This window comes from Prunus mume, linkage group LG4, assembly GCF_029339155.1.
Source record: "Prunus mume cultivar Tortuosa linkage group LG4, ASM2933915v1, whole genome shotgun sequence".
In the NCBI taxonomy this organism is placed as follows: domain Eukaryota; kingdom Viridiplantae; phylum Streptophyta; class Magnoliopsida; order Rosales; family Rosaceae; genus Prunus; species Prunus mume.
In genome coordinates, this window is record NC_142701.1 from 7,700,571 (window position 1) to 7,725,974 (window position 25,404).

At 34.7% G+C, this 25,404-nt stretch overlaps 2 protein-coding genes across 3 annotated transcripts; one reads left to right on the forward strand and one right to left on the reverse strand.

The window, feature by feature from the left end:
- Positions 1 to 2,901: 2,901 nt before the first annotated feature.
- Positions 2,902 to 6,929, reverse strand: LOC103328257 (heat stress transcription factor A-4c-like). Of its 2 annotated transcripts, none has more exons than XM_008230657.2 (2): positions 5,923 to 6,929; positions 2,902 to 4,253 (listed from the first exon to the last, which is right to left on the reverse strand). In XM_008230657.2, the coding sequence occupies exons 1-2, from the start codon at positions 6,136 to 6,138 to the stop codon at positions 3,156 to 3,158; spliced, it is 1,314 nt and encodes a 437-aa protein (XP_008228879.2). In that variant the 5' UTR covers positions 6,139 to 6,929; the 3' UTR covers positions 2,902 to 3,155. The 2 variants fall into 2 exon arrangements, with proteins under 2 accessions (XP_008228879.2, XP_088905992.1); XM_089049866.1 differs by lacking the exon at positions 5,923 to 6,929 and adding an exon at positions 4,922 to 5,860.
- A 2,638-nt stretch (positions 6,930 to 9,567) lies between these two features.
- On the forward strand, positions 9,568 to 12,478 carry ACD32.1 (alpha-crystallin domain 32.1). The gene is made up of 6 exons (XM_008230656.3): positions 9,568 to 9,739; positions 10,363 to 10,473; positions 10,570 to 10,789; positions 11,092 to 11,206; positions 11,282 to 11,446; positions 12,282 to 12,478. The coding sequence occupies exons 1-6, from the start codon at positions 9,647 to 9,649 to the stop codon at positions 12,316 to 12,318; spliced, it is 741 nt and encodes a 246-aa protein (XP_008228878.2). The 5' UTR covers positions 9,568 to 9,646; the 3' UTR covers positions 12,319 to 12,478.
- The last annotated feature ends 12,926 nt before the right edge of the window (positions 12,479 to 25,404 follow it).

Here is a 25,404-nt window from a genome sequence, read left to right on the forward strand (position 1 = left end):
ATGTAAAGATGACGTTTTTATAAAAACCGTCATCTATTAATAAGTAAAGATGACGGTTTTTTAAAAAAGGATCGTCTATTATATGTAAAGATGACGGTTTTTTTTTAAAAAAAATGGTCGTCTATTGTTAAGTAAAGATGACCTTTTTTAAAAAGGTCATCTATTGAATGTAAAGATAACGATTTTTAAGAAACAACCGTCGTCTTTATAAACAATCCATGACGGTTTTCATAAAAAATTGTCCTCTTTACATACAATACACGACAGTTTTATTAAAAATAGTCGTCTTTTCTCCTATAATTAACGATCTTTACCTCTAAACAACGATTTTCGTAATTTGACACCCAAATAGATGTCAGTCGATTTCACGACGGTTTGAAAACCTAATACACGACGGTGAATTCTATCGTCTTTTGCCTTTTTTGTAGTAGTGAGGAGAGATGGCAACATCAACCAAGGTCGAAAGAATTTTACCAAGGGCTTTGTTGACGAAAAAAAAAGGTGTAATTGGTTGTGGCATTCTAGATTGGGTCATCCCTCTTTTGGGTATTTGGGGAGTTTGATGTTGTCTTTATTTTATGGTTTTAGTGATAAAGATTTTCAGTGTAATATTACATTCTGGTCAAGAGTCATAGAGTTACTTTTCCTTTGAGTTCCAATAAAAGTGGTTTTCCTTTTGAATTAATCCATTTCAATGTATGAGGCCCTTCTCCAATTACTATTTTTACAGGCCTTAAATGATTTGTTACCTTTACTGATGACTGTACTCACATGACCTAACTCTATTAATGAGAACAAAGGGTGAAGTTTCTGCCATGTTCCAGAACTTTCTTAAGATGGTGTAGAATTAGTTTTCTACTAAAATTAAGATTCTGAGTATGTCAACCACAATTTTCAGACTTACCTTCTAAAGCATGGCATCCTTCATGAGACTTCATGTCCCCATACACCACAACAAAATGGAGTTACCGAAAGGAAAAATTGCCACATCCTGGAGATGACGAATGCTCTTCTTATTGGCTGATGTGTTTCTCGTAGTTATTAGGATAGTGCAGTTTCTGCAGTTGTTTATCTCTTCAACCATATGCCTTCTCGTGTCCTTGCATTTCAGACCACATTGGATGAGTTGGAGAAGCATATTTCATTGCCCTCCATCTTAACCTTGCCGCCACATGTCTTTGGTTATGTGGCGTTTGTGCACCTCCACAAAAAGTCAAAGAGATAAACTTGACCTGGTTGCTTTGTGGTGCATTTTCATTTGCTACTCTCCTCATCAAAAGGGCATTGTTGCTATCATCCTCCCACTAAACAGTTTTTGGTTACTATGGATGTGAATTTTGTGAAGACGGAACTGTATTTTCATGAACCCATATCCAACTCTCCTCTTCAGGGAAGATGGGCAATGTTGAAGCGCTTAGTTGGATTGGGTTTGTCGGCTTTGATATTCAGATTGCTACTTAAGATACTTTAAAAAGTGCACAAAAGCTGCAGAGACTGCCACAACGACCCACTACTAGTAACATCAATATTGTCCCTAATTTAACCAACTATAAAGCCCAGTAAGTTTATGGTTTTATCACAAAAAGGCCTCGGTGATATTAGTAGTGGAACCATTCATTATATTTTGTATTTTATTCAGTAAAGTTTATGATGTGAGACTTATATTCTTCAACACACCCCTTTATGTGGGACCACTATATCGGAGTCAAACATTCAAGGCCAACATGTGAATACCAATGTATTGGGTAAGGGATAAGGGTAAACATTCATTGCGACATGTGAACACCACATGTTAGGTAAGGGGTAAGGGTAAAGGCCTAGTAATTCAAGCCTAGACAATAACCTCATTTTGATACCATGCTAAATTCCCAGAGAGACAGGCTATTGGCTAACAACACTGATATTGTAAATTAACGATCACGTTAATAATGGATGTAATTTATCATAAAGGCCAGTGATCCTGCGACTATTATTCGTACCAAAGCTACAAGACCATGTGTACTCACTTATCCTTACCTTGTCGAATCGTCACGGGGAGATCTATTGCTCGTCGATAGGTCCATTTCAGAATCTTCATAATCTTTTGAGCCGGATCATAAGATGTGGTGTGCTTCTGGGCATGATGGAGGATCCCAATGGCAATGAGATGAGATTGAGAGTATAGGAACTGATGCTTTGTTCTTGTGTTTGTATGGATCCATGTCTGTCTCTCCTTCAGACTTTCCGGGGTGTCGTCCAAATTCCATATACTCCCTTGATGCTTTACCTGATTTTTCTATATTTTGGTGTCTGCAACTTGGAAAATCCAAACGGATCATATGAAATGCTATGGCGCTCAAGTACTTTGCGGATGGAACCGTTGTGGGCAAATTGGATTTCTCCCACTATGGTATGAGAGGAGATGGTTGTTACTAGTATCACGATGTATCACTTTGTTTTTTTAATTTATTTTATTATTTCGAGTATAATTAATTAATATTTTCAACACAATTTTCATTCTGTTGTGATTATTCTATATGTAATTAACCACACATGTTCCATTAGAAGAGCTAGCTACTCTACTCTCACTTTGTTCTTATCATGGTAAGCATGCATGTCATGAGCATCTACCTTCTGATGGTGCACTGCACAGAACCCTCACCAACCTTATGCAGTGAAGAACCTTCTAAAATTCTAAATTAAACATGACAATGTTGAACCATATATACAAGGAAAAAAATTCTAAGTCAAACATGACCACATTGAACGACATATATGGAAAAATTATCGTCTTTTTTCATCGGAACCATAGCCTAAAGAAAGCCTCCTCATTCCTCATAAATTGTCAATGGAAACCAATTCCAAGCTAGCAAGGTCTAAATCAGTTAAATGTAGCACTAATGTGAAGTTACATTCAAATCATAAAAGAAGGAAAGGTATATATATCAGCAATAGAAACTCCTGGAAACCTGATATCATTTACATACAATAGTGAAGAAGTTTGTGTCTCTAGCTTATTGTATCTCTAAGTCCAAGCTATATCAGAAAGAATAAATATGCACCACAAGAATGAGCTAAAGAAAAATTCGAATATCTAGAAAATACAGGACTAAGTAATTCCAACTTAAAGTTTATATAGTATAAATCTGAACGTTGAAACGTCAAGTGTTCACCGGTCAACTAGCTGAAGTGAGGCGCCCTATTTGGTTTGTGAAGTTATCTACATCTGTGTTCCACCAAAGCTTTTTCTGAATAGCTGGATTGGTATTGCTCACTCCGCCATCGCTATCCCCTCTTTCTGACTGTACTTCCTGCGCATCATCTAAACCAGGGGTCTCTGTCAGGCACTGTTCCCAAAACATATCATTTGCCGCAGCAGGCTCGGCATTTTTCATTTCCTGTACCATTTCTTTCAAGGCCTCAGCCGCAGAAGCAGTATCGGGCTTAGAGTTCATATCAATCCCTGAAGATTTTGGCCTGAAATCAACATTGTGGCATGTTGATGTTATAGCAAGGATGTCAAGAAAATTTGCAGACCCAACCACCTCTGGGGATGAAACATTCATTGAATTTGGCGAAGATAAACGCGATCTAGGTGAGCAAGGCCTGCTATTCATGCCAGGGTCTTGTATTTCTGTAACAATGATGGGAGAGGCCTGAGATAACAAGCCAATATCATTTACTTCTTCAGGCATTGCTTCCCCGATCCCATGTAGAAAATCTTCCCAAAAGTTTAAGGAAGACTCCATCTTCTCAAGCTGGTCCAACTTTATTATGGGAGTTGAAATTGTACCCAGGTTTTCGTTCTGCGTATTAAAATTCAAAATTTCCATCTTGAAATCATCAGTAACGTGGCTAGATGTCAACAATCTTCTCTTTTTGTTATGGATTTCTGATTTTTGCATAAGTATAGAAGCTAATCCTGGTTTCTGCAGTAGTTGAGCCAAGACGGATGTATACTGTTTCTGCTGATGTTCCATTTTCTGCAGTTGTTCTTGTAATATCTGTATTTGATAGTCAAACTCTTGATTCTCTCTTTGATGCCTTTGTAGCTCTAACTCAAGCAAGCTTTTATCATGATTCAGTCTATTGATTTTCTTCTCATATTCTTCCCTTTCTGTCTCACTTAAAGGAACTGAAGAATACTCATGATTCTGCATGGAATGACTATGAATTGGCTTGCGGCGGTGAATTTTCTTCAGCAGATGTCTTCCTCCTCTTAAGAATTCCTCATTTGCAAACTCCCACTGTTCAGGATCAATCTTCCTAAACCCCTGCTCGTACAGAACACAAACTTTCAACAATTAAGAACCATACACACATTAATAACCGAAAAACAAAATGCAGGTGCAACATAGAAAAACCAAAAAAACTGAACCGATGGTGCTAGATTAGACAATACTAGATGGCTGGCTTTTATATAAAATCAAGCACACAGGTTAAGACCATTATAAACTATTTTAAGCTTCGAAAATCGCTTGAGTAATTGTTTAAATTCTCCCTGGATAAGCTCTCTAATCTCTCAACCATACAGTAGCATTAGCCTAATCAATTGCAACTAAAACCCTTTTTCCTTTAATTAAATAGAAAATAAAGGTAAGTTTAGACAGAATCTAATTCAGGTTTTGGGAATTGAAGGGAAAAATTCAGGTAGTATAGGAAAACTAATTTCAACAAACTCTTCAACTTCAGCCCACCTCCCTTTTTGGATGGGAGAGAATGTATAATCTTTCTATAGCTTAAGTATACTTTCTCCATCACCCTGAAAATCCCTCCAACAAATCTCAGCAAACCAGGGCAATAACCCCAATTATTGAACTCCTCTTAGCAGCGGTGACCATACGACTCTAAAATAAGACTGTGCCCCTGAATTTTTAATAGTAACACAGCATAGGAAACACAAGGACCTACAAACCACAAAGATACCTAATCTATAATCTACCTCAGAAATCCAGCCCCAACATGGTAGCATGTCTTGAAAACCTTTCCAGTGAGGCCCAACCATGTATGCCAACTGCAAACCAACCTACTCAATGTCTCTCAGCACTTCAAGCTAAATAAACACTGCTATACAAGCCTTTTAAATAACCTCATTGATCAAGTTTCAAATCATGTCCTTTCAGGCTGAACAGCATCCTCAATAATAAGAGCCATGAACTATCACAGTTGATCCAAATGGTACCGAATAAAAAACCACTGCTTTGCGATTGCCAATCAAATGAAGTGTTTATGGAATTCTCCATCATCTTCAAAGAGCCCTTCTCCAAGACAAGGTTTGTCCATTTGTCAGCTTCACAGTTCAGACCCCATTTACTCTTGTTCCCAATCTAAGAATTTTTTGCCTGTTTCGCATATATTGAAAAAGTTTTCGTGGCTCGGAGCTAGAGGAGCTAATGGTGGCGGCCATATTCCAGTCTTCTCATAAACTAAACGCTTTTCCATTTTGATTCTATGAACTCCACCAAGTTCTAAGGACCACCTGCTAATCAAGATTAGCTCTGACAGACAAACAACTACAAGCATCCAGAAATTTTGGTTATAAACAAACCAAAACAACACTAGCATGCTTGCAACTGCTAACGGAGTTAAGTCAGAAATGCTCCAACAGACCAGATAAACAGATAGATTTACGAAGCAAAATAAACATTCCTAGTTGGAACTTGGAAGCCAATAAAGCGTGTACAAGCACAAAACTTTACAAGAAAGTTCAAACAAAACATATAATCTGCAGAAATACTAATCATTTCTGAATTTTGTAATGCGACTAGTCTATCATTTGTTTGAGTTTAACCCATGACACCAAAAATCAAGCACAAAAGAAAATGACATGCTATATCTAAATGGATAATTTCCCAAGGAAAAAAAAAAAAAACAAGACACGAAGACAGAAAATTGAAAATAAATCAATAAGCTCCAAAAGTAAAGAAACACTAAAGAACTCACATATGTATTCAGCTGCCTCACGAAGCTTGAAAAGTTGTTGTGTTTGAAATACATGGGAAGCATTTCTTTGGCGAACTCTGTGGGATCCCAAACCACGAAACTACAACCAGTTTCACTCCAAGACACAACGCGGTTGGATGAGGGGTCATCCACCAAGTCATATGTTTTTGTAAGAAAAGGCGCTGGTGCATTAGAACCACCTTGAGTCCCCTCCATAATTCACAAGTCCCACAAACTTTAAACCACAGATTCTATATGGATTGGCAATTGGATCAAATATCCTCAACTTCAATCTGGCTGAAGTTAGTGAAAAGCTGAACTCTTTGAACCTGAATTTCAAAACCCAGAAACCTTGGAAGGCAGTATCTACAATCCAAGATTGACAAAGTTATGAAATTACCTCAAACTCAATCAACTAATAGCAAGTAGACCCTGAGAGCATCAAATCCAAAGAATTTGAAAGCTGGATTTTCTTTTTCACAATTTATCAATATGAGTATGTAGTTTGAAATCTCTCAAATTCATTTAAAACAAAACTGGCATCCAAATCTGCTTTTGGGGGAATTTAAAACCCAACAAAACTCCAAGCCAATCAAAGAGAGCTTCTCCTCTGCTAAACCCAAAACTGGGATTGCCTCAAATGAAACCAAAAATCAAAAAACAAAGAAAATGAAAGATTTAGCCCAATCCAGCAAGTGGGTTGTGAATTATATGATTGAATTATGCAAACACAGGAAAGCAGCCAGAGATTGTGAGAAGGACGAAGGAACTTTTGGCTCTGTTTGTGCAGAAGTTTTGACTTTCTAACCCAATCTAGACGCGCAACTTGCAGAGAAAGCAAGAGAGAAGACGGAGAGAGAGTTGGAAAAGGATCACTTTCTTTGAATTTTCTAAGCAGTCTAAAGCATCGCGTTTGAAATATATTGAGTCGATGCGTGGGATTTGTTTCATTTTTATATATATATGCAAAGTGTCTCTCTTTGTTGGGTTTGAAAGTCTCCAAAGACACGGACTTGGAAGTTTGAATGGTCGTATAGACAACAAAGGAGACAAAAATGGGAGAAAATATTGGTATTTTATTATTACAGGGGGAGAACTAGTGTACATGCCTGTAAAGCAAACCAGCGTTGACTGCCATGGCCTTTCATTCAACTTTCAACTTTAGAGAAGACAAGTGGAGGAGAAATGGTCTTCAGTCTTACTCTTTATACTCCTTCTCCACACACACCACACCTTTTTTGTTTTTCCTTTTTTCTTTTCACTTATTACTACATTATCTGGTTTAATTATGGCTGCAAATTAAGAGCAAATGAGTCAATGAGGATTGTGGGTGTTCCTAATCACAACTCAACACTTTTTTTTGAGCATATCTTTCTTATCCACTCCAATTACAATCCATCACAACCCAATCCTATTAAAGATAGGATCTTTGTTTGAGTTTTCCTTTTCTTTCTTTGTTTTGTATTGTTTGAATTTGTTTTGGTTATTTTGATATAAATGATAATCTAAATTACTCTAAATTAATCTTATCCACGGGGAAGGGAATTTGAACTTGGGGACAAGGGGAAGAGCTCACTGTTTTGAGAAATTATATATAAACTTTGTATGTTTGATTGATTGTAACAACGAGGACAAAATTACTTAAATGGGGACAAGGAAATCCTATATAAGATGTACATGAAAAGAAATCAGAAACATAACCACAAGGAGTGCTTGACATCAAAATTTACCCGGAGGATTTTGCCATTCTTGAAAGGCCCATAGACAAGAATAAACTTATCAATGGCCTTAGGACTATGGGATTTTTTTTAGTGCCTGGGAGGTGGCTATCATGGTCGGGGGAATCGGTTACTCTATGAAGGAGTACAGAGTTTCAAAAACAGTTGAAACGACTAAAGAGATAGTCAAATTTGAAGAACCATGCTGCTTTACACAATATTGGAGAAAAGCTGAAGCACATTAAAGAAGACATTAAACAGATAAATATAATGTTAGGGCCACCGACAACAAAGAGCGAGAAAATGGGAAGTAGGACGAAAATGCACCATTACCGGTACTAAAAAGAGGTATTTTGGGCAAGATAACACTAGTTTGAGCCAAAAAATAAAACGTGAGAGGGAGACCCAAAGCGGACAATATCTTGCCAGTAGAGTTGGGTCATGATAGAATGGTATCAAAGTTGTACCTCGACCATAAATGTGTGAGCAAGGACGCTGGGCCCCAAGAAAGATGAAAGGAAATCTGATCCCTTAGGAAAAACAACCACAAGGAGGATTTTGGCATCAAAATTCACCAGGAGGATTTTGCCATTCTTGAAGGGCATGACAAGAATAAACTGATCATTGGCCTTAGGACGTTACTTTGTGAAGGAGTACAGAGTTTCAAAAACGGTTGAAACGGCAAAGGAGCTAGTCAAATTTGAAGAACCATGCTACTTTACGCACAATATGGGAGAAAAGCCGAAGCACATTAAAGAAAACACACTGATGACAAAGAGCGAAAATGGTAAGTCGGATGAAAATGCACCATCGCCGGCATCAAAGAGAGGCCTTTTGGGCAAGATAGCATTAGTTTGATGCTGGCCCCAAAAGGGGTGGATTGTAAGACTCGTGAGCTTGGGAATTAAAACTGGCCAACAAACCAATTCAATCAAAATGACCAGCAGGTCTTGTTAGAAACTGAGTAATCCAAACATCAGATAACATATAGAGGATATCCAGCATTGGTCCATAGGAGTGAAAAGAGGAGAAGCAAAGAAATAGGCCTAGAAATCAACCAAATTAAGTTTAGAACAAGAGCAAGCCATAAAAGGATAAAGATATATAATATCCAGTATACGTTTGCAATCATTGGATCTCAACATGTGCTCAAAACTCATTGGAGATTTTGGCTATCCAAGGCTTTTAAATATTTAGGATGAACATTAGAGTATCTAACAAAAGAATTCTCCGCCCATGGATGTATGTGTTTTGCAAACAGAAGAAATCATTGGGTGATGTATGCAGTACCAGTGAGGCTGAAAAGAATATGGTGAAGGGATGGTGGGTCAAATTACACAAGAACCAAGATTGGACCAGAGACAGACATAAGTTGGAAGATGGAAAATATTGAGGAACGCCGGGTTGTTTTTTTTTTATATGATTCATGTGATCGACTAGATTGGAAGTGGATGAGGCATTGTTCGTGAATCGTGATCAATTTGTACAAGATACTTTAACTAGTTTCTTAGACTACCACTACATAACATCAATTTGTATACGATACTTTAACGCGTCTAATTTTTTCTTCTTTTTTTTTCTTTTTTTTGGGGTCTTTTGACATGAGATATATATATATATTTCAGTATGTAAAACACTTTTCAGTATGTAAAATCCTTAGGAAAAAAAAATATTTTTTTGAGTAATCAAAATTACAAAGAGAAAAATAAAAACCCTAGCACATACCGGCGAGGAGTCGTATCAAATTCTTCCTTCGTCCTACACAAAATGAAAAAATCTTCTTGTCTGTTTCTGATCAAGCATAAAAAAAAAATCTGAGAATATGAGTTTTTTGCATCTTCTGCCACGTGGCATCTAATGAATCTTTGTTGAAGGACCCCACCTGTTATCCCTTCCTCCAAGAATATCTCACTTCGACTCACTCAGTCACTTGATATTCATTCATCTCCTCGGCCAAATTTGTTCGCCACAAAGCTTAGCGAAGTTCAAGAGCTGAGGCTACAACAATGGAGGCTCAAACTGCAAGGCGCAGAATCAGCACAATTGCTGCCCACTTTGCACCCATTGATGATGTATCTGCAACTCACGTACTCCCCATGGTAAGTTTTCCACGTTTCTTGGCCAACCCTCTGTTTGGTTCCTGGGAAAATCTAATAAGAAAACGGCAGGAACTAATTCCACCAATTGGCTTGTCATGATTTGGGTTGATGGGCATTTCTTCGTTTCTTGTACCGTTGTACGTATATAAATTTAGAAGTTAGTTCCCTTTTTGGTGGGAAATTTATAAATTAGTTGTGACACTAACTGTTTGAATAGTATTATTTTTTATGTATGGAATTTTATTCGCAATCAAAAGTAAAGCAAATCAATTGGTAAATTCAAATGAGCATGAATTTCATAATTAAGCAACAGAAACATTGCAAAAATTCTATTTAGCATTTGAAATTAAACATCATATATAAGAAATGTGTGGTTTTATCACAAAGCTGATTTTCATAAGTACACACAGTAGCTAGTGGACAACTAGGCAAAAGGAGGGTGTAAGGGAATTGTGTTTGGAAGGAAGACCTAGAGGTTAGAATCAATCTGGATTTCCAAATGCTCAAGAGATAGACAACTGCAGAACACGTTTTTCTTTTCCTGAAAAGTTCATTTCCTTTTGTTTTCTCCTGCAAATTTCAGTTGGCTTGAATGATCAGTCCACTTGTCTTCTTTGTCTCAGAACTGCAGCAGTAGTTTAAACTCTGTGGCTAGGCGGGACAATAAAATGTATTTTGCGCGGCAAGCATCTGCTTCTCAAACTAGGTTCATGAGGCAGGCTTCGATTAAAGAGGTGCTTGTATTTTGCTACACTCGATTACATATGTCTATAAAGGTCTCTAGGTAATGATTCAGTGTTGCAGTCTTTGATTTTAAAACATTTTGGCAGGTTACTGCAAATGAAAGCTTTTACAATACTTCTGAAGCTCCATTGTTCTCTCAACCTTCGAGGATAGGACCGAACTTACCAACTACAGAAATGATCCAAAACCTGGCGCAAGGTAGCATATTAACTGCTCCCGAGCCTAAGTTTGCCAGACCAAGCAGAACAGTAAGTGGAGAGAAACATCTATATTCCAAGAAGAAAGTACACTCTGCCGAACCAAATGGTTAGTAGTTTGATGTCCGAATAAATGAACTTGTGATGTACTGATCAATTCACTAATACAACCCTGTAGCAACATGCAAATATCAAAGAACAAGTCTTGATATTGAATATGATTTAAAGACTAGGAAGAATCTTCTTTAAAGCATTAGATATTTTTGCACTTATCAGTGTATGGCGGCTTGTAAAGAACCAGTCTTGCAATATCTTTGGTGTGAATTTTAGGGGAGGGGGAGAGTTATATCTTAAAAAGAAGCAAGAATTAGAGAAGTCTTTTTGAACTTTTTGTTCTTGATTTTGGCTCAGGAATTGAGTGGTCCCCGAGAATGGATATTGCAGAATCAGAATGCAACTATGTTATAACAGTTGAAATTCCAGGTGTCAATATCAAAGATATTAGAGTGGAGATCGATGATCAAAAGTAAGATGCCTTGAACAATTTCACTAGAAGTTTGAATTGAATATTGTACCTGATCTCAGTGCCAATTTGTGGCAGGTTGACTGTAAAAGGTAAACGCTCCACCTGGTTCTGGAAAGTGGCAGGTTGTTCAAATGATTCTGTTCCTACATACCATAAAAGAGAGATTTCACAAGGGCCTTATGAGGTTGTGTGGCCGCTTCCTCCTAATGTGAACAAGGACAGCGTCTCTGCTGATTTTTTGTAAGTCAGAATTTCATTCAACCGTATTCCTTGATTTCCTTCTTTATTTTATGCTTTTGCTTCTCGATGCGCTGCACTGGTTATCCCTCAATGGAAAACTTTTTCTTTAGTCTGGTCTATTAAATTAGATTTGTAACAAGAAGTTCAGGCTTATTAGAAAAATCATAAAATGCTGTTCGAGACAAGTAGACTTTTGTATTGCATCAGCAATATTTAATACTCCAAGAGGCACCTCCTCTTACATGCTAGTGATATGTCAACCAGTAGTTCAATATGGAAAGTTCTAACTGAACTCTCTGCCTTGGGGAGCCTTTAAGAACTTACTTTCAGTATGTCTTCTGTCGATAGATATCAAATGTCAAAATATTATGCTTATATTTCCATGTTGTGACCACATTCATATGAATTGCTATGTATGTTTTTTCTGGCTTTAAGGGATTAGTACTTCATACACTAGCCATGGAGTTTGAAATACTCAGGCGTTTTAACGGCTCTCAAAACGACCATTAGATTCGGATATTACATATGACAATCAAACACTGCCCCACTCATGCATCTAAAACTCCCCCCTCCCTCGAGTCAATAAAACAATGTGCAGATTTATATGATTTCAAATGTTCAATACATATGAGGATCTGCAAAACATTTTTGTTGCGTTTTAAGTTTTCCAAATCAATGGCCTCGAGAAGCTTTCTTGTATATTGGCATGATTTTAGCATGCATGCAGATCATGGAGTCTTCAACTCATTGTAAATTCATGTAGTAGTTATTCTAATGTTTTTTTTTTTTGACTTTAAGCACAAGAAACTGATTCTGATAGGTTTTACTGGTGCAGGGATGGTTTCCTACAAATTATCGTTCCTAAACTTTGAGAAGCATTGGTGGCCAAGGCATTCTCATTATCAGATCAGCAAATGACATTATACCTATAAACGATGTTCATCATCTCGAACATGTACTTATGTATACAAAATCAACAGTGATTAAGTAATCATTCCTACAAAAGAAAAATAAAAAAAAGGATTGATTGAATTACAGTTATTCTTCTTGGTTTCAATCAAGTTCCTCAGTTGTGCCTGTGGCAGTTAAAATTTCACTTATGTATATACTGTGGTATATATAACGTGGATCTGCCTAAGACCACGTGGGTCTAGAAATGATGGGTTCTAAAACTTTTGGGTTTGTTTTGGTGTTTCCTGCATTACTTTTATACCATTATGACAAAACAAGAATCCAGATAATGAATGTTTCTGTACTTTTTGGACAATCATTTGATTCTACACGTACTCATGTAATCCTTTAACAAACCTGTAGATAATAATAATAATAATTCAATATATTTCATATTGGTTCTCAATTCTCATTGAATCATAACTTTTTTTAACAAAATATTCCTAACTGTAGAATAAGAAAAAACTTCTCAATGTCGTAGTCTGGGGCCAAACAACATGAAGACCCAATTTCTTGGAGCAGCTCGGGGGTGACGTAGGAGTATGGATGGATCGAAATAAAAGATTTTTTTTCTTTAAGAGATAAGAAAGCAACTTGTTTTGAGGTCTTTAGATGATGGGAACACCATAATGTTGTATTACTAATTCACCTATGTTATAATATGTGGATATTTTATTAATATTATATTTTCAGTATAAACTGGTCTCACCGATATTATCGATATCGATAATTTCCCGATATGTCCATTGAAATTTCCGTGTTTTTGAACTACCGATATTTCTGAAACCATCGATATTTTAGACCTTGGTTCTAACTAACAAATCTAATTTTCTCTCTCCCCTCTCCATTTTGACATATTTTCTTGGTTTTTGTTACCTTCTTCTACATACTTTGTTCTTAGTTGTAGTTCAAAAGATTGTGAAGGACTAAATGTGTTTAGGGTCTGACACTAGTGCAATTTGGACAAATTCTTGGACTTTTTTTTTTCCACTTTCGTTGGGTAATTTTAAATTGAGATTTATGTTTTTAGTCAATTGGAATGTGAAAGTTGAAAAAGTCAATAATTTATCAAAAGGCAATTATGTACATGTGGGCGTGTATGTGTACCCCTTTCCGTCAGTTTTTGTTCAATTGTAGTCAAAACCCCGCTAACTGCTCAATGTGGAGATTTTGGGTAAAAACAATTTCTTGCTTTTTCGGTGATCCAGTTGGCGTGGTGAGATGTGAGGGTGGTAAGGAAACTCGAACAATTGCGTAGATTTTGGCTATTCTGAGTTATGAGAAGAGCAAAACCCCGCTGCCATGTAAAAAACTTGAAAGCAATTATGTTGAAAACTTTCTAGATTTTGGCTATTCTGAGTGTATAGTAAAATTGAAATTACTTTCCGTGTATGGCTTGATGCATAATTATACCAATCTTTTCTCTCTCTGCAGTACTTGAGATGTAAAACAGTTGCCACTTGTTTACTTTTAGCTAGTAGCCTATTTTTATTCTCTAAAGATTACATAACTGCTCTAAGTAAAATTTGTCCAATGATCAGCAATGAGATCTGCTCTGAGACTTCTGCAGCTGAGGTAGGTAGAAGGATATGGTGCATCAAAACTTACTGTTGACTCTGCTGTGAAGTACCTACAACTCGGAAATAAGCTATTTCCTCAAGGTGAGCTGTTTCATTTTTGTGCAAGAATTCTGGAACTTGTTCCAGATTCTAGGCAGGTAAAGGCAGATGAATTGCAGCCTGGTGTCTGCCACCTGCAGATGACTGTTGTTGATTCAGTCATGGAAGACGAAGATTTGGGAAGCAGAAGGGAGAGAATCTTTTCTCTTTCCACCGGTAGTGTTTGTGCACGAGTCTTTGAGCGTTTCTTGTTTGATACCCCATTTACGAAAAATGGAAAGACTCAAGGTGGATTGGAAGACCAGTGGAATCTTCAGGTTCATTCCTAGGTCTCGTGAACAGGCTTTTGGTTACCAAATCGGAATTGCTTGAGTTCCCCCAGTAGAAAATGCCATTGGGAATGATTGAAAGTCGGACAGCTGCTTTACAAAATGAACTTGAAGAGCCTTGCAGTTCTGAAAGGGGATCAACTCCCACTTTTCCAGACCCTACAGGGAATTCTTCAAGTCAGTGTTGCAGTTCAGGTTGAACTTTGTTCTCAAAACTCCGTTTTTCTGAACCAATACTGTATCAGTTGCTTACTCCGTTCAAATTATATCTCTATATATAACTGATCAGATTTCTCTACTTTCTATTTGCAGGTTAACAACGGGGTACCGAGTGTGTGCACTGCTTTCCTGTCTGGTGAGCCTGCAACAAGGTTGCGGTCGCAGGAACTGCAGCAACTCATTGGCGTGCTCCTTGAATTTATGGCCGTATGCAAGCGTGCCATCCGTGTACAGTACAGATTGAACTTATGACCCTGCAACTGCATTAATAAGAACAGTGAATGATTAATTTCTTCATAACTTGGTCTCCTCTTGACATCCTTTATGAAGTCAAATCAATGCAATTCCACCAACTGTCCATTCTTCAACAGGAGCACCCAGTAAATTCCCAGCCTGAAGACATCTCATGAAAAAGACTTATATTCAGAAACTTATAAAGAAGAAAAAGGGCTTTGCAGAATGTGTGAACTAGAAATAGGACTTAATTGTTAGAGGCAAATCTTCTCTTCCCCATTTCATCAACCACCTTCTCTGCAACTTTTTTGGCTCTCTTACAGGATTCGGACAATGGCGAATTCAAGATTCAAAAGTCAAGTAGGTGAAACTTACCTTAAAAACTCGACGGTACGAGTGAATTTTATTCATAAAAATAAAAAGATACACCTAGTCAGAGGCGACGTAATGAGCCTTACCCTCAAATATGCATATCTATACATAAATAAAAACTTAACAAAAAAATAAGAAGTAAATGCAATGCAACACAAAACTAAACTATTTAAATTTTAAACGTTACCCTACAAGGCTTAGAAATCTTAAATTCCTCAATTATATCTTCATTATCGATATTATTAGCAAACTCTCTTTCAATATGGAGAATAATCATGCAATCAACAAGGAATTCATCAGTTATGATGCTCTAAAGTCTATTCTTAATAATTCTCATACATGAAAAAACTTGTTCCGTTGTTGCTGTAGAAACAGGAAGAGTCAACACTAACTGAATCAACTGTAAAGCAAATGGTAGTTTTCTGCCAAAGTTGTTTTCACCAATTGTTGACATAACTGAGGAAGAGTGGTGAGGTCCTTAAAGCAGGGAAGACGATGCATATCATTTTGAAAATACCTCAACTCAATTTCTAAAGCTTTCAAGTCACTTGGGCTGAAATCAGCATGATAGAATTTCTCAGCAAGTTTACATAGATGCCCAATATTGAATGATTTGAAGGAATTACAAGGATCTAATGTTGAGCTAAGAATAAGAAGTCCAACTATTTGTTCTGGAAATCTGTCATTTAACTCCCTCAACATGCAATCTATCACATTATTAAATACATCAACGCGATAGTAATATTCAACTGTAATAAAATCTTTTTGTTGACAAAAATGATGTGTGCCCATTATATAACGAAACTCATATCAGGAACATCAATACCATGTTGTTCAGAAACTGATACCACACTCATGAATAAATTATTTCAGCCATGTGCCCTCATATCTTAGAACTGTGATTTTATGTTTTCAACAAAGTTTAAAGAACTTACAATATCATGAGTTTTTGTCTGAAACACTTGACAAAGAAAGTTGGTCAATCCCATAACTTTATCTATCAAAAGAAATGAAAACACAAACTCAAAAGACATCATAACAATATAGTTATTCTTTGCATCGCCACGAAATTGTTGGTTAGGTCCATAATCACTGATTTCCTGGAGAAGTATTTTAGTCTCTTTAAATAAACTCATCAAACTTGTAATAGAGGCAAAGTAAGATCCCCAATGAGTGGCTCCAACTCATTTCAAACTACGACATTGATTAAGTTATCTACCTGTCTCAAGTTCCCCAGAATCCAACAACTTTTTGAGTTCAGTTTTTCGAATTAAATTAACTCATTACGGCACTTAGCAGAAGTATTAACAAAATTCACAATGTTCGTCAACATTGAAAAAATTCTCCATACAACTTTCACATGCTTATATTGCTTTTTATTGTTTTTATTAAAGGAGAAAGTTTGAGTGGGCTGAGTTATTGTTTTTGTTAAAGGGAAAATTTGAGTGGGTTGAGTTTGAGTAGGCAGAAGGAATTTGATTGTATTGGTTAATTTTTTGGTTTGGCAAAAAATGGAGTAGGCGGCTACCTACCTTGTCCTTAGGGTAGGATCGCCCCTAGTGGGTTGGGTTTCAATAGGCAGAAGAAATTTGATTGTATTGAATATTGAGTAATTTTTAGTTTGGCAAAAAAAGAGTAGGCGGCTGCCTACCCTGCCCTTAGGGTAGGACCACTCCTGGTGGGTTGGATTTGAATAGACAAGAAGAAATTTAATTGTAATGGATATTGAGTAATTTTGATTTGGCAAAAAATGGAGTAGGCGGCTGCCTACCCTGCCCTTAGGGTAGGATCGCACCTAATTCAGGCATCTGCCATTCCAAGTTCACCAAAAGATTGGTCATGGAACGAAATGACATTGAAAACGCTTGATGAGAACATCAAAGAGAAAACAACTGATGTAATATAAATAAATGGATCTCCCTAATACCAGCTGGGCTTTGAGGGATCATCATAGTGGGTCTAGAAATGAAGATTGAAATGATGGGTTCTAAAAAATTTGGGTTTGTTTTGGTGTTTGCTGCATTACTTCTATACCGTTATGACAAAACAAGAACCCAGAGAAATGAATGTTATTCTGTACTTTTTGGACAATCATTTGATTCAACACATAATCACGTAATCCTTTAACAAACCTATGGATAAAAAAAAAGTCTACAATATATTTCATATTGGCTTTCAGTTCTCATTGAATCATAACTTCTTTTTAACAAAATATTCCTAACTGTAGAATAATAAAAACTTTTCTATGTAACAGTCTAGGGCCAAACAACATGGATATCCATGTTCTTGTAGCAGTTTTAGTGACATGGTTATGCATGGATGGGTCCGAAGATTTTTTTTCTTTTGAGAGATAAGAAAGCAACTGGTTTACAGGTCTCGTCCAAAGAAAGTTTTAGATGACCGTAACATTGTCATGTTGTATTATTAATTCATTAATTTTATAACATATTTATATTTTAAAATATAAATTTGTCACACCCATGTTATAAGATATGATTTAGTAACACCAGATGGTAGTATTACAATAACACATCAAACGAAATTTTTTCTACTACTAATGACCATAGTTTGAATAAAAAGACCATTATACCCATGACCCATTGTTATAATCGAAATTTAGAGAAAAACCCAAAGGAAACAAGCAGCTTTCAAAAAAACCCAAAACATTTTCAAAATGGCACGAAAGCCCTTTATCTTGAATAACAAAGACATGCAAGCCCTAGGTCTCTCTTCTCCACAAAAGACGACAGCAACATGTGAAGTCCTTGTCTTTTTTCAGCAGCAGCAGTAACAGTACCAGCAGCAGCAGCAACAGTGTAGCAGTCCATAATTTTAAACTTTGTTTGCTTGTACAATCGTCATGTGAATTCTTTGGCTTGTATAGTGTGTGCATGTGAAGTTCATATGAAACTTCAGAGAGTAAGAGATAAAAGTTTCAGAAAGAGAAGAACTCTTCTTCTCATCCTTAGCTTCTTCTTTTCTTTTCATCCTTAGCCATGGTAGAGGTCGGTGTAATTTGTGTATATAGTTTGTAACTCCGAAGAACGAAGTAACACAGAGAAGAAAAAATCTCGATTTCCTCCTTCAATTAATAAAACTCCTTTGTTCATATACTTTCTCTTTTCCATTCATTGTACTTACATACTTGACCATTAATACTGTCCCATCATCATCAATAACTCACCATTTACACGGTGATAACAGTAGTTCCAGCAACATAAGCAATTAAGTAAGTCTTTTTCTCTTTTATTTTTGGTTTTCTTAGTAGACTTCTTGTCCAAAATAGGGAAACGTTGTTTATAATTATATTATTATCTTGCTAAACTGACAATCAGTACTGTGTTTGAGCACTTGGTCATGTTTGATATTTGCCATAACAATAATTAGATATCTGTCAAGGAACCTCTGAGTTCAGAGGACCTCTGAGTTCTGCTCCATAGCCCTTAAGTTGGCGTCTTTGCAGTTCCATGTTCTAGTTCCATGTTCTAGGCATGGTGTCTGGTTGTTATTTTGGCCTTTAGAAAACCTTGACCGAGACCCCGTTCAAAAATGGTATCAGAGCTTTAGTTTAGCACCTTAATAATATAGTTATACCAGTAAAGTACCTTGAGGACAGAAGTCAGATCAACACAATTGAGGACAGAAGTCACTCAACACAATTGATAAAAACCAACGTTTTATAACCTGTTAAAATTTTGTTAATTACCAGAATCACTAGTTGAAAACAGTAAACCATTTGCATGTTTGGCCCTTGGTGGACACCTATTAGAATAAAAGAAAGGTTGCAGGAATTAAAGAAACGGAAAGTAGAATACCAAAAAGAAATTAGGAATCTAGAAGAATTAATAAGATCACCAGAAGTAAATAATTATCCTAGAAGAAAGTTAGAAGTCCAGAATAGCATAACAAGAAATCAATATCATTTAGAAGTCTGTAAAGAATCAATAGAAGCTTTTCAGGAGCATTTAGGCATCTTAAAAGAAAAAGGTAGACTTAGATAAATTTTATGATAGAATACCTCAATTTAGAAATCAGTGAACAACAAAAGAAAAAATTAACTCTAGATAATAATACATTAGTTTGTTATTTTCCACAAAAAGAACATAAACATCTTTTACATAGTAGTAGTAATCCCTTAGAAAATAGTATTATTGACCTTTTGATTAGTCAAGCAGAAAGTGTAAAATTTGAACATACCAAAAATAATAGAATAATTCAACAGTTACTAGAATATTTTTAGAAAAATTCCTTAAAAACAATTAGACAAAACTTAGACTATATAACATCCCAGTTAGAAGATAATAATAGGAATATCCAAAGATTCCCTAGTAAGAAAGAAATAAAAGACCTCATAGATCTTATAGATAGTAAGCCAAAACAAATAGAACTCCAGTCATTAGAAATTATTGAACAATTAAAATTAGAAGTGCAAAAAATACAATTAGTACAAAAAACATTAACTGAACAAGTAGAAAAGTTACATAGTAAAATAGATAGACTTTTAGTTTGATGACATTTTCTAAAATTAATAATAAATATATAAAGGCATTAGAAGAAGTTGGTCAACTAGATAAGGAACAAGTAGGTCTCACAGAATTTACAACATCTGTAGCAAGTAGTAATATCCCTATTAGACAAAATAATTTACTTATCCAATTAATTTTAAATTTAGCCGAAAAAGTAGATCAATTAGAAGAACAAATAACAGAAATTAATCAAGTAGTACACAATACCACTTCTACACTACCCAAAGACTTAGTTGATAAATTAGAAAACTTAACCTTAGGAAATAATCCTCATAAAAGAAAAAGTAGAATAAATCCATTTGATAATAGTAAATGGAACTCTTTAGAAGAAAAGGAAAAGAAATAGTTAGAACAGAAGATATATACCCTAGTGAACAAGAAGCACAAGAATTTCTTAGAAAAGGCTTTGAAAAATCACAGAAAAATAAATATAATTTATATCAACTAGGAAGATTTGAAAATAGGCATCGTATTGTAAGTAGTATCAGTCAACATGAAGTTAGTTGTATAGATAAAGAAGTAACTCTTAATTTACTTAGTAACACAGCAATAGAACACCTTAAAAAATCACACTATCAACAAATCCATATAGGAACAATTATGATAGGAATAGCTGGACTCACAAGAGCACAAGTAGGAACCAAAGCACTAGTATACATTTATGATGACAGATGGGATAACCATCAGCAAGCCGCTATAGCTACAGCAGAAGTAGATCTTAGCACAAACTTAGCAGTCATAGGATGTATTCCCAATTATGTCATGAATATTAGAGAATTTAGTAAACACATAAAAATTAGCATAAGGACAAAAAATTATAATATGAAAGGTGAGTACAAAAATTTAAGCACCAGTCTTATGTATGTAGGAAAAATTTCAGATACTTATAATTACAAATTTAATGTAGAATTCCAAAATTTAGTACAAACTTTTGGTAGTAAACACGTTAATATGATAGAGGCAAAACCAGTAGATAATAGTTTTTTAGAAGGAACAGAATGGATTTTACCTAATTTACAAGTAGCAAAAAATAAACAACCTGATAAGGCACAAATTTTTGAAAATCATATAGGTGAAGCAGTAGTAAGATTTACTAATTATAAACAAATAAATGATATAGAAGACTTAGAAAGTGAATTAGATGAAGAAATACATATGGCATTTGATAACTTAGAAATAAACATGATTGAGCATAATTTTGATAATATAGTTGATAAACTCATCGATGACATAGATAATTTAGATGAAGAAGAATATATAGCAAAATATAAAACTTATGAGTTAGGATTACATAGATTATCAGATAAAGAAATGAAAGATTTAATTTTAAATATAGGATTAGAACATATTTTAGGAGAAAAAGAATATCAAAATATGTTAATTGAAGTAGAATGCATGCCAGTAGAAGACCAATATAGTTCATCCGGACCATCTGTAACCCCTGCAAGTAGAACAGATCAGCAAAATCTTAGGCAAACTAATGAACCATATAGAGAAAATAATGAAGAAATAGGTAGAAATGCTTTTCAACAAGAAGCATTTGGAATAAGAAAAAATAGAATCCCTTATAAAGGAATTGAACAAATTAGTTTAGCAGGAAATATATTAAATTTAGATCATGTAGACCCACAGGATTGGGAAAAAACTATAGAAAGATGGGAAAAAGGATGTGTACATGCAGCATTAATGTTAGATTTTAGTAATAATAAAGATATGTTAGATTACTTTGAGCATACTTTAGATGGAATGGTTTTTGATTATTTTCAAGCATGGAAAACTAAAAATCCAATAGAACATCAAGCAGCAAAAGAAATGTTTAATATAGATGCTTTTGTTAAATTAATTAAATATGAATTTTTAGACCATAATAGATTAGATGGTAGAAATGAACAAGAACAAATTACAGCCATAAGAAATTTAGAACAATTACAAATTTGTGATTTACAATATATTAGTGAATATACTTCAGACTTTTTCAAGTATTTAGGTAGAACAGGTAGAATTGATGATCTTAATCTATTAGATACTTATATGACAAAAATTAAAGGACCAATAGGAGAAAGAATTTGGAATGAATGGCAAAAACACCCTAGGAAATTAGATGTATCCATAGGTACAAGAATACAACATGTATATGATATATTACGATCAGAATGTAGTCAGATAAAAGCAAAAAGACAAATTAGAAAACAGTTTTACATGAGTTGTAAAAATATAGATTTACTCATGTAAAAATATAGATTTACCAAAACAATATGGATGTCATAGGAAATTTAGGCAGAAGAAGCCATATAGAAAAAGCTATAGAAAATATAAACCTTATAAACAACAAAATAAAAATTTTAGAATACAACCTTCCAAAACTTTTAGAAGAAGAAAATATATCCCTAAGCAATTTAGGAAAAGAACAAATAAACCATGGATTAGAAAGTATAAAGTACCTAATAAAAGTACATGTAAATGTTATCTTTGTGGTGAAGTAGGACATATTAGACCTAAGTGTCCCAAATTAGGAAAACAACCTAGAGAAAAATTACAATTAATTGAGCAATTTCAATTAGAAGACGATGAGGACTTAGAATCAATCTATAGTATAGATGACAATTTAAGTGATAATGAAAGTATTTATAGTGTTAATGCCTTAGACTCAAAATCAGAATTAGATTACTCTAGTAATTCCGATAGTGAATTAGATGAACATATGTGTATGTTTGAAGAACAAACAGAGCATGAAGAATTTAAATATGTTAATTTAGGATGGCCTCAAGAATGTAATCAATGTAAGAAAATAGTAGTAGAAAAATATTACACTAAGACAATAGTTTATTGTAAACCTTGTTTTAATAATAGACCAATAGAAATAAATACAGTTGAAATAGATAGTCAAAAGAATAATTGCCCTAGTATAGAAAAACAGAAGACTAGTTCATTAATAACAATTAATTGTGAGTTAGAATTATCAAAAGAAAATAAAATTCAAACAACAGCCATGATAGATACAGGAAGCACAAAAAATGTAATAAAAGAAGAGTTAGTGCCAGAACAATATAGGCAAAAATTAGCTAGACCAGTAAGAATCATACAGTTTGATACAAGACCTGTATACTTAACACATTGTATTAATAATATACCAATTAGGATAGAAAGACAACAGTTTAATTTACCCTTAACCTTTATATCCCCAGTAGGATCATATCCCTTTATCTTAGGATTAAATTTCTTAAAAAGTTTACAAGGAGGATTTTTATATACACCTCCAGACATTACATTTTTTAAGAAAGGTATAACCACAACTGATCAAAGTAATATATTAGAGTCTTACAATAGTATTAACATAGAAGAACAAAATTTTAAATATAATACGGAAGAATTAGTAGAAATTAGTAAAGAAAAAATTTGTAGATATGCATCAGGAAAATTTAATGATATACAGGCTAGACTTCCAGCCACTGACTTAGAAATTTTATGAGTCATTAATTCTCTTGAAGCATTTTCATTATTTTTACATAATGAAATATTTACTATTAGAACAGATTGTCAAAATATTGTTTCTCATTATAATAAAATTACTACTAATAAACAAGCAGCCCGAAGATGGGTGAATTTTGTTGATTCTATTACAGGAAATGGATTTAGGCCGATATTTGAGCATATTAAAGGTATGGATAATGCATTAGCCGATATCTTATCTCGTATTATTCATTAAACAGGTATGCAGTATTTTGGACCATCCTCATCTGGCAGCAAAAATAATGGTATACCATCACCTGGTGGTAATCCATTAAGCATAAGTAATCAAGCACGATCAGTAGCAAATACTTATTTTTATAATGGAATATCAGTACAAGAAGTTAGAAATCCTTCTTTAAAGTATCGTACTCAAGCATCATTAGCAGAAAATATAAAAAGTTCTTTTAGATAACTTTTGGAATATTAGAACAAATACTGAAAGCATGAGAAGAGGGCATGAAAAGCTTATTAGAGCACTTGAGCAAGAGTTTTTAGCATATAATTATGATTATAAAATAGCAAAACAACACCTTTCTTTTTTGCAGGAAAAATATACAGAGCAAAAAGGAGAATATGATACAATAGTTAGGCATTTTAGAACTATTAATATAAGATGTCAAATTCTACAAGAAGAGGCTAATAAGCCCACCGTAATTGAGCATAATTTACAAGAAAAAGAGGCTAATAAGCCCAACTTACTTGAGCATAATAGTGAATTTTCTCTTGAGCAAAAATCTAAAAATCCCTATTTTCTTCAAACTCTAGCTAGAGAAAGGTATAAGTTTTTACCAGTAGATGTTAAGAGTCACATAATTGAATTAGAATATGAGCAAAATACATCTCTTCAACTGTACATTCAATCTTTTCTTTTCAATTTAAAAAGTAATCCACATCCTGGCATCACCATTATTACCAAAAACTGTTCCTATTACACTATTTACTTAGCAAGGATTAACATGATTGAATATAGAGAATTGCATTTAGAGCATAAACAAAAAACAATCATAGTTACTCCAGCATTTTTAGCAAAATTTGGTTATCTAGGTCAACTTTATGTTGAAAGTAGTAAGCATTTAGATTCATTCTCCGAAAAATTTAAAGAAATTATAAGTTTTTATCTGCCTCTCTGGAAAAATGTAAAATTAGATTTCACTAGTATACCCCTAGAGTGGTTTAAAGATAGCATTTACCCAGATTTAGCACAACATAGGATTATTATTTCTTTTGATGAATTACTTAGTCCGGGAGAATCAGCACAAACAGGAATGCCTACCAAACAAGACATCCAACAATACAGAGGAGCAATAATAGCCGAGCAACAGTTATTTAATGATGATCGTCTGACCCTCTACCAGTCCAAATTTATCAAGGTGTATTCAGAATCCACATCCAGGAGACCAGATGATATATATGAATACAGGATCAGCACTCAGGAGCAAAAGTTTTTGATGAAATCTACAATCAGATAGCAGAACAAATTACAGCAGAAGATAATGACAACTTATACTGGAATAGCTTAGGAGAAGAAGAGCTACACAACATAGATAACATGATGGATGCATGAAGACCACATGAAGAATCCATCCAGCAGAATAGTCGCCAAACTATTTGGCTCCATACGGCCAGTACAAAGCAACATATGAAAAGAAGAAACATTTTGGTTTCATCCCGCTAGCAGAAGCAGAAGGATTCCCTAGGAAATTTAGATATAAGGGCATTATGGTCCAACCACTTTAATTTTGTCATTCTTTATAAATACTGTACCCATTTTGGGTTTATTTATAAGTCTCCCTTGTTATAATGCTTGCAATGTTATAAGACTTTTACACCATCATGTATTTAGGTGGCTAAGCACTTCCACATTATTCGTATTTGCATTTATTTTTGTTGAATTAAACTTTTATTTCTTAGAAAATGCTCGAAGAGTTTTATAATAAATTATTTAAACAATGCGCTGCAGATTTTTTTAATATATATATTTGCGAACTTTGGATTTTAGCACATATTGGTGTTTTGTGCACATTTTATTAGTAACTTAAAAGACAAGAATTTCTCACATATGTGAGTTAGGCCAGTTGGCCGAGACATTGTGCTCGTCCTTTTGCACCGAGTTCAATCTCCCCGTACATTATAATAAAAGAAAAATGAAGGTTAGAAAGAAAGATGATTCCTTAGTGGCGTAGGATTGTTAATTCGAT

Coding starts and splice junctions, on each gene's coding strand:
- LOC103328257 (XM_008230657.2), bottom strand. CDS start 6,138: ATGGAGGGGACTCAAGGTGGTTCTAATGCACCAGCGCCTTTTCTTACA. Junction 4,254..5,922: donor TGAGGCAGCTGAATACATAT/GTGAGTTCTTTA, acceptor CTGTACGAGCAG/GGGTTTAGGAAGATTGATCC.
- ACD32.1 (XM_008230656.3), top strand. CDS start 9,647: ATGGAGGCTCAAACTGCAAGGCGCAGAATCAGCACAATTGCTGCCCAC. Junction 9,740..10,362: donor CAACTCACGTACTCCCCATG/GTAAGTTTTCCA, acceptor TCTTTGTCTCAG/AACTGCAGCAGTAGTTTAAA. Junction 10,790..11,091: donor ACACTCTGCCGAACCAAATG/GTTAGTAGTTTG, acceptor ATTTTGGCTCAG/GAATTGAGTGGTCCCCGAGA.